Raw genomic sequence first — 12,998 nt, 5'->3', positions numbered from 1 at the left:
ATTAAGACACTGACTGTTTATTTCTTTCAACTTCCTTTTTCTTGTAATGAGGAACGTCAAGTAAACAGAACAGGCTGCAGAGTTTATGCAACAAAATAACATAAATTAGATTAATTCCACTTTCTATAAGCTCATAAAATTAAGGTTTAGCTACTTATCTTGAGTTTCACGTTGGCATTTCAAGAGTTGCGTTGAATAAGACACCTGAAGACATTATTCCAACTCAACAGTTTCATCAAACCTTTTGTAATCATGTTTGTTTTTCAAGTATTATCGGCTCATTGTTGTGTTTACCGAAGCATGACGTGAGAGCCAAAGGGTATCTAATAATGAAAAGTTGGCAGGGGCTCAGTATCATGCTCAGCAGGCGCAAGAACCTGAATCTCCAGTTTCCACCTTGAGGCCAGAACTTATGAAATGATCTATATGACTATCTGTGAAGAAGATACAAGAAAATACTATGTGAGGATTTCTTGTAACTTCCAACAGCTTGTTTTTTGCTTTGCATATAGACCCATTACATAGACATAATTATCTTCCACCAATAAGACTACTGACTGAAATGGAGAGACATTTCAACAATCGCTTCAGTCAGTCCAATTTAAGTTTGGCAAGACTTCATACATATAATTCATGCCTAAGGAGAGAATATGATACACCATTATTACTAGAAGTGTCTCAATGGAAATGGCTTGCTCTGGGTGCAAATAGCAATACAGTGGTTATCAGTCACCTGGTAAAGTGGGTGATAAGCATGATGACATGTGCGTGATTTTAAATAGGAAGAGGCAGGAGGTGTAATGAAACGCCTAGAGATGGTTTTCGAACAGAAATTTGCACAGCAGCTCTTTTTAATGATAAAAATGATGTTCTCATACAAGAAGTGCTCAGTGTTCAGAAATATGCCAGGCAGCTCTTACATGTACCGTTCCTGTTGTGAAAGAATAAAATGTTAAAATTAAATTCTTGTTGCACAACCGGGGGAACCTACAGTCAAACATCAAATCTCTCCAGTGTTTATCATCTACATACCTCCTGAGGTTGAGCACACACAGCTCAGACAGAGGGGATAAGTTGAAGTACATGAAAGTCAAAATCACGCAGTGAAAAGCCGGTACTGCAGAGACAGAGATGCTGAGAGCTTTATCTCTGCACGGCGAGACTCTGCTGCCTCAGAGATAAACGACTGAAAGATCCAGCAGCGCACTCTCCAAGAGAAAGTAGTGGCAGTTCCTCCTTAACACTATATTTACTGAAGAGGCATTAAAAAGGTCACGCAAACCCATCTGTATGAATGATCTGAATGGCAGAGATGTCTTCTGATGTTCAGCAGAGTGGTTAGAGAATAATAAAGCTCATCTTGAATCGATTGTATAATGATTTTTCTTGACACGACAAGTAAATAAACGGTGGCAAAAAAGTGTTAAAAGAACATTTTAAACATTTATTTTTTCAGGATAAGAATTTAAATTAGAAAATAATACAGATAATTATGAAATTGCACAATGTCAAAGCAGCACTTGCAGTATAAAGTTGAGCTATTAATTTAGTTCTGATGTAAAATACAGGTCTGACTGTACACATGATACATACAATATCAGATCATGTTCACACAAAACAGCTTTCAGCGAGTTCAACAGTGTATGCTTGACCTTTTTCTCAATAATATTACAACCCCTCGCTCTGCTGGCGTCATGAGCTCAGTGTTGAGTAGTAGTGTTAATACGTTTGTTCCCCATGGTCATACAGTATCTGAGGCATTGAGAATTAACTGGTTCCGCTCTTATTATCAGAAAACAGCAGAGAGGTCAGCTGCGAACACAGTTTTACTGACACATAAGTTACCGTTTAGCTTTAGCTTCCATTTGCCACTCATTAAAGTACTTCTCCATGGCCTTCCTGCTGGCCCAGCTGCCCACGTTGACTGTAGGGATGATCTTGAGGGGCTGGAGCCACTGGACGAAACGCTTCATCTCCAGAAAGCTGCTGTGTTCGCTGTATGGGATTCCTGTTGAGAGAACAGAGGTCTGTCACCATGATAAGGTTGTCAGCAGAATTTTTAAACTGAGATACTAAAAAAAAAAAAAAAAGGACTCGGTAGAGCGCATACCTCCGTCAAGGCCCAACAGACTCTAATTTTTAAACCACTCATAACTGTTTAGCCATGATTTAAGCTCACTGAATCTAGGGTCTGCATCACATTGTACTCACTCATAGATACCTGTCACCTGAATACATCAGATTTGTTTCATGAAGATCCATGCATCAATTCCCAAGAGGTTAACCAAAATGTGGAAAAACAGCCTCTCACATACTAGTGATGACAGAAGTAATCAAACATAGGTACTTTCATGTATCCTTGCTTTAAAAGTTGCATTTGTCAAAAAAGTTCAAATGCAGCTACACTGAAAACGACTTATAAACCTGAAGATAACCCACGCTTTGTTTTTCCTCACAGGGCTGTTTCAGATATTTCTTCTAATTATTAAAATTCTCCATTCATTGAGAAGACAAGTCCTGTAGGGAATAAGACTGGGAGGGGTTTAAACTCAACCTGAGGGACTTTTCAGACATGATTTTCAGATTTAATCGATTTCAGTTTTAAAAAAAATTATATTTCCCCCCGAATTCCTCCCCGAGACATCAAGCGCAGTGAATACAGAGAAGATTTGGTTGGAGGTAAAAACTTGTCATGAAGCCAGATGTCTAAAAGTATAGAGGAGTGAAACACCCACAGGCTCAGACTTCCCTAAAACTATCAAATGACTCATTTATTTTTTTTCCGAGGAGAGAATGAGACGACATCTTGGGACGGCTGCACAAAGCCTCTTGTCTGTTCTCCCTTCGCCCATCCTCAGGTTTGATGTGCTCCTCTATCTGCGTCTAAACCTAGTCAAGTATACAGCCAATCCTCCCACATGCAGAGAACAATATTAGGAGCAGCGGCAGCATATGGCTGGGAAGAGCAAGGAGGAGGAGATCGACACAAGGCAGAGAGAGAAAGTGCAAATTGGCTTCCGCTCGACTGACACACAAACTGCTGAGGAGCAAGAAATTATACCCCTGTGTGCATGGCAAAAGCCTCTAGCTGGTGATTGTAGGTTACAGGCCAGATGGCTGATGCTGTTGATAGATCTATTAACAATATGGAACAGAGGACGGGAGGAAATAAACAGGCTAAGTCTGCATTGGCAAATCAAGTCATGACCCATTTCATTGCTGGGGTTTGATGCTGGGCTTCTGTCCAGCAGAGCTGTCCATGAGTGAAGAAACCCAGCATCCTCTTCATTATATTCCCTCTCATCACCAAGCTGAAGCAAATGAGCCATGATCTATTGTTTATTCACACACTTCCTCCCCTCCTCTCTTTGCCAAAAGAGGGAGCTGTAGGCTAAATGCAACAATGTGATGAACAATCACGTTTTTGGCATGAGAGTGCCGCTCTTGTGATTAAGTCTTAGCAGCAGGTGGCAAGGTGAAGGTTTTTAACCAGTTTTTGGGTCTGATTTTGATCAATAAAGGAGAGCAGGACATTCTGACTGCTTCAATACCTCCATCCTTGCAGAAGAAAAACAAATAGCAGCAGCAGTTAAAAAAAAGGAAGGATTTACTTATAAAATCATTATTCATGGCCTTTTTTCCTCACCTGTGATTCATGAACAACTTTTTAAGCCTTATAGGAGGGTATTCACTGTTTTCTGTTAATAGTCTCATGTGAATGTACATGAAATAACTGTGCCAAAATATATACATAAAATAAAAAAGATTAGTGTGTACCATAGATAGAGATGTCGCCACTGATATGAGGCTGGATATCTTCCACTGACTCCACCTGCTGGCTGAAGGTCCAGCCTGTGGGCTTGAAGGCCACCAGCTGATCATACTGGCGTGAAAAGCGTGCCAGATAATCCTGCAGTTTCTGGAGACAAGGGGAGGGAGGCAAGCAGAGATGGAAGTGAGAATTTTATGGAGGCCCATTTCTGCCAGTTAAAGAAAAAAAAAAGATGAAAACTAAGCTTGATGAAAGTAGTAGATTGATAATCTTACACTGTTGCAACAAAGAACAGCTACCAAACATATACTAAAAGCTTTCTTTCAGAGTCTGTGTGGTTCGTGCAGCTTTTGTGCTCATAAAACCTGCCTCAAATATCAAGATGCAATCATTCTTATTCCTAATGAAAACCTGGTCTCATTGTTCCTTTGTTTTTGAATAGCTTACCTCCGACATAAAAGAACAAGTTATTAATTTTCATCTCGTGTCCCGGCTGATAAACAAACCTGCAAACCCGTTATTTCTAATTAATTATAAAAAATGAAATGCAAATATTCAACTTATATTATGTTGTTTATTTCAAGGTGACTTTGTCCAAGTTGCAGCAGCTCTTCTTGATAAAAATAGCTCAAAAGGCTGACTACTCAAAGATATCATTGCAAACCTAAACTCCATTTCTCCCAAGTCAGCCTTTCTGTGCCCAGTGATGCCTGAATTATACCAACTCTGGGAATTATCTGAGCTCATACAGATGGCAAATTTAAATACCTTCATCATTTTAGAGAGATGATGTGCTTGGTCATCTTAATTAGCCTTTCCTAATTATTTTAAACTCCTGCCCTTAGTACTTGCATGTGAATAGACCATAAGCAGAATAGAAAATGTGTTTGCACATCAAGATAAACTGTCCAGAAATAATCTGAAACAGGTTAAAACAGGACAAACGTTCACACAAAAGGTCTGTGGACCATTTGAGGAAACTGTTTTATTCTCCCGTTCATCTCGCCAAGTACTGTATCATTAAATTAAATGTCAAACTGACTTACAGTACATGCAGTGAATGAGTCTGACGTGATATATTTTCTTGTTGTTTGACTTCAATCAGTGAAATACTTTGTTTCTTAAAAGGTGCCCTTGAAATAGGACGTTTTAATGGAGGATGAGACCGCTGCACCTACTTTGAAGTTGAGTTGCATCATGGGCAGCACGTGGACCTGCGCCGCCTTCCAGTCGGTGGTTATATGTTTTCTGACTTCCTCGGACTCCAGACAGCACATGGTGTTGTATTTGTCTTTAGAGAGGCACACTTTGGACCCCAGGACGTCCGCCAGTGCTGCGGACAAAGCAGAAGAAGGTCTGTGTGAGAACCAGGGATGTGAGCAACTCAGACAGTATGTAGTTGCAGTTACACTCCAAAAGTGTGTAACATTAAACTTCTCATATGTACGATATGTGCACGACAACAGCGTGCAATTTTACCTCACATTATCAGCCCTCTTGATCTCTTGAAGATAAATTTCCCAATACTGGTCCGATATATAACATGCATCCCTAAAGACAGCCTTTACATCAACTTCACAGAAGCCATTGTGCAAACTGTAAACGTTGAATGACCCCTTTTTTTAAAGCAAAAAACAATCTGGATGCATCTTATGATGTTCACCATGTCTAAAGTGTGTGTTTATGAGCTCAAAGAAAAGGAAAACAAAGTGGCTGAGCAGAGTCAACTGAATCAGCTGTTGATTGTTTCCCATTCCAATTTCATGCAGAGCTCATCGAAGCAGAGGTGATTGCAGACTGAATGCGTGTCGTTTGATTGCTTCGGCACACCAAAGTGGAACAGACCGTGATTCATGCGTCACTAGACGACTGTTTGCCTTCACGTGAGGACAACACATATCGAGTGGCTCTCTTCTGAAAACACACTAATCCAACATTCTCCACGCCGCTCCCACGTCAATACAAGACGCAATCTTCACATGACCTTTTCAACGGGAGGAAAGGTCAGGTAGTGACAGAAGGCTACGTAAAAAAAAACAAAACACTGGTTATACCAGTAGGTTTAGAAACACATTTATTTTGTGTCCAGCAGTTTGTGGTTGGTGCCTCATGGTAAAATCGTTGTTTCAAGAATTAAATGAATAAATTACCATGTCATTTGCAGTAATAAAATTACTCATCAAAAAACATTTCATTTATCAACCTGTCTTAGTGATCAGACTGATAACGACCCCATACCCTTTTCTTATAGTGTAATTAGTCACCGTCACGTCAGCTAAATGGGAGCCCACAGGAACCAGCTGGATAAGAAACAATTTCCACTACTTTTTTGTGAGTTACTCTTATTTCTGCAGGTGCTTCTGAAACCTTCTAGTATCAAGAGATAGTCTTTAAAACTAAACTGGCAATAGACAAGATTTTTGCTTTTAACAAATAGAATAATTCAACGTCAGCATTTAGATCGGTTCCCTATGAACCTCACTTTCGCTGTGCACCTTTTGTCAGCACAAATCTCCCGGAATAATGAAAGCTGATCGACGATCCAGTCCTCGCTAAACTCACCATTTCCATCTCCGTCGTCTTTTTCTACTTTAGGTTTTATTAATAAGGTTCCATATAGATGGTATCATGACAAAAAATAAAGCTGCTGCTGTAAATTAAGTTTTATTTTCACTTAAAATATTGCATTATATGCTGAGAAAACACTGGTTTATTTTTGATTAAATTGAATATTTTGCCAATAAGGCATTTTCAAAATTTCGGATGAGGTTACATTTTAAGAAATAAAAGCAAAAAAAAAAAAATTAAAATAAACACACTTTCACAAGTCCCCTTTATGTGAAATGTAGGTTTTTCTCTGTGTTTTGGATTTCCATGAACAGGTAATGGCGTTTAAGGTTATTAAACTGGACAAAGGTGAAGATATTCATTCAGATATTCATGTCCATATTTTTGGAAACAATGCCGCAAACACACAAGTTTGCATCCTATGTTAAACCATTGACAGATGTGAACTCGCAGCATAATATTGTGCATTGCTATTGTGCATAGAATAGATGTCATATTGTCAATATTTAGAAAGACACTGAAAACACAATTATGAAAAAGAGAACCAAAAATGACTGCCGACAATGTTCATAAAAATAGCATTATCCAGAGGAGGATTCTAGGAAAAGCAGTCACGTTTCTCTGCCTCATCCTTTTTGTCCTGTGATCGTTTTTGTTTTATAAACCCTGTTTTTTAAAGGACGTTGTAAGCTGTTGTCAACATCTTGACATGTCGCGACAAAAATTGATTACACGTGGATCTTCCTGGCAACGCTTATGTGGAAAGTGTATATTCAGCGATTTAATGACACACTCACCAAGGAAGACCTTCTCTTTTCCCACAGAATAGGAGCCGCACACCACAAGTGTACGTGGGTTGAGTGTCACCAATTCAAAGGCTGTGCTGGCTGCAAAATTGATGACCTCCTGCTGTCTGGGGAAGGTGTACTCAGGGCTGCAGTAGCTGGAGAGATAAGAGAGCTTACATAAAAAATCTGAACATGTTTTAGCCAATATTGATCCACATTGGTTGTGAAGAGTCTTTTTATATGTTAACCACACAAAAGGTCACACGCACAGCTGAGAGCACTGCGATATAACCAGTAACGTTGATGGTGCTTTCAGTATATATACAGTATATGTGTGAGGAGACAGACTGGTACTAACGTGGTGTCCAGGTAGAGCGTCTGCACCCGGCAGTTGAGTAACTCAGGGTACGTCTCCATGGAAGGGTCAGCTCTGAAGTCTCCAGTGTGAAGGACAGTCTGTCCATCGGGCAGGAAGAACAGCAGCATGGCAGCTCCAGGACAACTGAAAGAACAGACACAGATGTATATAAATATGGATATATGACAGAAGTACTTGTGTGATGAACATGTGTCAAACTCTGGCATCTGTATGGTTTACTCCAGCAGTTTGTAGCTTAAGGCTAAATGAATTAATGGTTTGGACTATATTCAGTGGCTGATACTGAAATCATGTGGATGACTCACTGGTTGGCCTCCAGGAGGATGACAGCGACTCCTTCCACAGTGACCCGGGTGTTCATGGGGAGGATGTGTACGTACTCCTCTGCCACCTTCAGTTTGCTCTTCACCAGGTTCCCTGTGATCTGATGAGGAGACGCATCTGTCATATTTACGGTGTACTTCCATACAGTGATGCAGCAGCAGCCACTAAAGCAGGAAAAGCCTGAATGATAAGTTGGATTTTTAATTCCTCAGTGATTCCGATCAAACTTTTCTGGGCTATGACCCATCTAGCAACCAAGTTGAATTTCTGTGACCTACCAAATAAACAAAACCCCAATGGAGTCCCAGTTGGTCCTTGTAAGGCTGTTTTTAGTAGTCATCCTGAGAGAATGCAGGCCCTACTGTGGTAAATCATGACCCATTTGTCAAGAGAGCTGACGTAATAAACCGCCTCTTTCACCAATACATTTTATTCTAGATTCTACTGATTATGATTAGTTACAGAGTTAGTTCCTTCAATGTTCCATACAAACCTCAATTTGTTCAGTTTACTGCTGAATTCATACAACTCAAATGTTTGCACAGTGGCAAGAAAGAGATGTTAGAAACAGAATGACCAACAGATATGAAAGTTTTTTTTCCAAAACTGTCAGAAAGCCACAAAAGGTCTTCAGATTTATAGTAAGAATGGTTTAACCTAGCAAATTGATATTCACAGCTGCCAACTGCAAGCTAATTTTTCATTACAATGCAGTCAATGAGATAACAAATGGATCAGGCGTATGTTTATGAATTCTGTGGAAGAGAGCAGTCAAGAAGCTTTTTAATGAGGTGCAAATAAATAGGATTTTGAAGAAGAAAAGAAGGTGTAGCACTTTCAAAGAATTATTAATCTCTTGCATGGTATTCAAGGGACAAGCAGACATTCGGAGGGGACAGTGGTATTTATTCATTCATTTTATTTATTTATTTATTTATTCATTTATTTATTTATTTATTTATTACACAAACTGCAGACACATCTAAACTGCTGCCGTGTTTCTTTCTGCTCCTGTATGAATAAGGAAAATGTCGAGTTTGTGTGGGATGCAGCTGCAGCGGTGGACTAAAATGAGACCTGGGGTAAAAAGCACCATCCATAACTGTTTCATGTAGAAAAACAAATGTGAAAAATGCCGTCTTGTGCAGATCAAGTCATACACGGGGTTTGTACAGATTTTTTGGACTAAAATTCAAGCACTTCCCCATCATATACAGGTCTTATCTGCTTTCTGTAGGTTGTGCTGTACGCTTTCCTTACTATGGTTCGTCTCTGAAGCCATTTTTTTAAATATAGTTTGTAAACAGCTGTCATCAAAACAACAGCGACATGAAAATCCACTCATCGCTTGTAGCTGATGAGCAGGAACAAACGTTGGCTCACTACTTTCCATGCTAATGTCGAAGGTCAGAGGTGACGCACACATTCTGAGAGCAGATGGTCGCCCTCATGACGCCAGATTTACACCAGACGTGGAACAGATTGGAACGGAAAAACGGCCCCTTTTCATGTCAGTGCCCGTGTCAGTCAGTCTAGCGCCGGTCGCGTCTGTGACTGGTGTGAGTCATGAGGAGACCGAAAATTTAAATATTTGTTTAACTTTACATGGGTGTGTAGATAAAACTACCAATTTGGTTGAGAGTAAAACAATTTTTCATGGATTACATCTGAATTTAAGCATATTCCTTGAAAACAAAACTTAAAATTAGGTATTTTTCAAACTTTCATGACTTTGTATAAAGCTTCCAAACATTATATAGGAAAGTATTTGACTCCTACTTTAAAATATAATGCCGTGGCTTTACATATGGCTAAAAAATGCACGACCCAAACACCACATCAAGCGCCAGATAAAATGCAAAGCATAAGCACCTAGGAAATAAATATTGGAAGTCACAATAACCAGTTTGACTTACTCTGTTACAGTAGATTGGAAGCGTGGAATTCTTGGTCAACCCTCCGTAGTGGTCCGAGTGGAAATGTGTGAGGAAGTATGCGGTGATGCCCTCGATCTCTCCGTACCCAAAAGCGTCTATGACAAACTTCGTGCCTGTGAAAAATGTAAAAAAAGGTTAAAAAATAATCAACCTTAAAATGTATGCAGCAATATATGACATGTCGTCAATCACTGACCTGGAATCTTCTTGTAGAATGGACATCGTGGGAACTCTACTTCTCCATCAGCGTTCACTCTGTTCCAACTTCTCCCTCTCCATCCTCTGTTCCTTCCTTTCCCTGCTTCTCCTCGAGTATTCCTTGCTACATTACTATTACCTACAGTCACTGTGCCCTGTGAGGTATCTGCAGCTGTGTCAGCCGTACTTTTTCTTTGCCTGTCCTTCCTTGGTCGTCTCTGCCTTGAGTTTTCACCAAGCGATGGAACAGACGTGGTGTTGAGTTCATTTGGTCCGCTCTCAGTCTCTTTCTCCTTCTCCTTGAGGGGTTTGATGCCAAAAAACACCCCAATGTCCGTCTGCTTCAGAGAGGAGACCTGACCTGTCTTGCTCTGCCCCTTCCGAGGCGGCATTGTTTGAGATGTGTGGACAATGGAGGTTTGTGATGAAGGCACTAGAGGAGGTGGCTCTGATTGAACACTGCTGTCATTCAAGTTTTTTAAATGCGGGCTATCTGAGCTTTGAAGAGTTTTCCTCAGACGCTCTAAAACAATACTCTGTGGAGACTGAATACTACTCTTACATGCACTGAAAGATCTACTGTGCACTTCTTTCCCACCTGTGGGATCAGATCTGTTTCCTGTAGAGGCATTTAGCTGATTGGTGGGAGGTCCTGAGCTAACTGACTCCAGCTGGGTGTTTGAGGAAGCATGCTGCACATTACTGGTTTCCAAATTATCTATGAATTCAGTGAGAAGTTCATCTTCACTGAACAGCAACATTGAGTCTTCAGACTCATTTTCAGATGCATCATTTTTAAAAAGGGCTTTTCTACATTCACTACTTTTTACTTCAGTCTCTGCAGGGAGCTCAGAAAGAGGAGAAAAGGATATAAAATCATCATCATGGGAAGGTTCACTTTTGGGTTCACAAGCTCCTCCTTCACTCTCCGCCTTGACAGGAGCGGATGAAGGCTCTGCTCTACTTTCCTGGGAAGCACTAATAGACTTTTGTCTTTTCAAAGAGGATGACCAGCCTTTCTTTTTCTTAAAATCTTCAGGGCCAGGTGAGCGCAGAAACAAGAGGCCATTTGTACGTTTAGACGGAGGTGTTCCAGTCTGATTATTGTGAGGGGAGGTACTACGGTTGGATAAGGCAGAAAGACTGTCCTGTGAGGTCTCTAAAACAGAGTCATCCACCTCATTGTTTATGAGTCCTGGGAGACCACTGAGGCTGGTGTCACTGCTAGTTCCAGCCTGCTGGGAAAGACTGAGGAGGGCTGTATCACCGTTGGCTCGACTATGAGCTAGGAGTGTGTGGTTGAACTTCTTGTAATGGGTTGGAATGGTGGAGCAGCACTGGAGGCCATCTGGACACTCTGTGTGTACACGTAGAAATAAGGCTTATTAGAGAATGCTACAAAGTTGTAATAATTAAAAAGCACCTACAATACAGACAGAATCTGCAAAAGCCATTTGACAATACAGATATCAGAAAAATGTGAGCTGCCTTTTTTAAATGAGAACTATACTGAGTATGCACATCAGTTTCCTCATCATTTCAAGTTAAATTGTAAAAAGTTTGTCTGATCTCAAAGGAGCTTTCTAGAGTAAATAACACTTGATTATGTCACCAAAGTTTTCTTGAACTGACTTCAAATTCTGGAAAACAAAGCTGGTCTTCCGGACCCGGGGTTTCGACTTCAAAAGACATGGACATTTACTCATCAGGGAGGATCTGACCATAATTACCAGTTTCGGAAGTTGTAATTATGACTGATTACAACTTGGAGGTTAATAATACAGAAGTGCCTGAGAGGCAAACAAATATAGATGCCTTACATCAGACGAAGTCCACGCTTCATGGTAATGAAACTCATGCACATTTTACCTTTGTTACAAAGGCATCTCTTTGCTGTTCGGTCGTTGCGACTTCAATAATATTTTGGTTAAGTGTGCGGCCCTGAACACAAGTTTTAATGAATTTCTGCATTTTCAACTTTTTCAAATATTAAGCTTTTTCAAAATAAAATTTACAATGGAAGTGAATGGGAAAATCTTCATATCCTCTTCAAACCCACCTGACTTTCAACCTTGTGCAACCTTAATTCCTGACACCAGAGAGAAGCAAATGGTGTGCGTGTTACCTTTGACTCATGATCATCAATGACATCATTATTTTCATCTGGTAGTGTATATAAAACTGAAAACTTTTTATTTCTGGTGTGTAAAAGAAGACCATACAAACATATATAGAGAGAAACCGATGAGAGGGAACAAGTCATGTCTTTAGATGAAGTATATGGAGAAGGATGGATGACTGTACCTTTGCATGTGTCCCTGTTAGTGTCTATACATTCAGCAACATGCCATCTTTGAGTCTGGACCACCAAAATGGAAAAGGGCATCTGACACATTGGGCAAAAGTCTTCAGAGGATGGTCCCTCAGCACCATTGTCCTTCTGCACTGTGTCATGAGCAGGTGATGACTTTGAGGGCAGATCATGGTCCTCTAAACTGTTATGTCCATCTACGTCTATTTTAACAGCAGCAGTACCTCTATCCTCACTTCCAGCTGTGTTGACTGTCCTGTCAGGTGACCTGAGTGAAGTGGAGTCTCTCTTTGAAGCTTTTCTGGAGGTACATCTTCTTTTGGTCACAGCTGCAGGTGCAGGACGGGGTCCCTGACGCTTCTTCTTCTTCTCAAGAGGTTTATACTCCCAAATGTCATTTTCTGAGTCGTTTTTCTGTGACATTTGGAGCACAAACAACCGCAGCGTGCCTCACGTTACCCAATCGCCTCCTCAACACCCTCGTTATTACACAAGAACCGACGTTTGATAACATCCCGCGCTTACTACGACAGCAGTAAACGCTAATGTAGATTAAACTACTTCGAAAACAGTTTATTTTAAGTAATAATTACGATATCAAGCTAGCATAATCCCTTCTTTAGCTAGATAACGTATCTGAGAGGTTTGTAGAGGCATGTTACCGCCAGTACAATAATGAATGTGGTAAAGACGAGGAACGAAACACAGCAGCACATTCAAC

At 40.4% G+C, this 12,998-nt stretch overlaps 1 protein-coding gene across 1 annotated transcript; it reads right to left on the bottom strand.

The window, feature by feature from the left end:
- Nucleotides 1-1,423: 1,423 nt before the first annotated feature.
- On the bottom strand, nucleotides 1,424-12,776 carry dclre1a (DNA cross-link repair 1A (PSO2 homolog, S. cerevisiae)). The gene is made up of 9 exons (XM_073489026.1): nucleotides 12,271-12,776; nucleotides 9,965-11,323; nucleotides 9,748-9,881; nucleotides 7,813-7,931; nucleotides 7,487-7,630; nucleotides 7,138-7,283; nucleotides 4,951-5,105; nucleotides 3,778-3,919; nucleotides 1,424-2,008 (listed from the first exon to the last, which is right to left on the bottom strand). The coding sequence occupies exons 1-9, from the start codon at nucleotides 12,698-12,700 to the stop codon at nucleotides 1,842-1,844; spliced, it is 2,796 nt and encodes a 931-aa protein (XP_073345127.1). The 5' UTR covers nucleotides 12,701-12,776; the 3' UTR covers nucleotides 1,424-1,841.
- Nucleotides 12,777-12,998: the final 222 nt, after the last annotated feature.

This window comes from Pagrus major, chromosome 20 (assembly GCF_040436345.1).
Source record: "Pagrus major chromosome 20, Pma_NU_1.0".
Taxonomy (NCBI): Eukaryota; Metazoa; Chordata; class Actinopteri; order Spariformes; family Sparidae; genus Pagrus; species Pagrus major.
This window is presented reverse-complemented; position numbering and strand designations above follow the sequence as displayed.

Excerpts from the sequence above, each read along its gene's own strand:
- dclre1a (XM_073489026.1), bottom strand. The coding sequence starts at position 12,700 with ATGTCACAGAAAAACGACTCAGAAAATGACATTTGGGAGTATAAACCT. Across the intron at positions 7,932-9,747 it reads TTCCAATCTACTGTAACAGA|ATCACAGGGAACCTGGTGAA; the intron begins GTAAGTCAAACT and ends TCTCCTCATCAG. Across the intron at positions 3,920-4,950 it reads TGATGCAACTCAACTTCAAA|AAACTGCAGGATTATCTGGC; the intron begins GTAGGTGCAGCG and ends CCTTGTCTCCAG.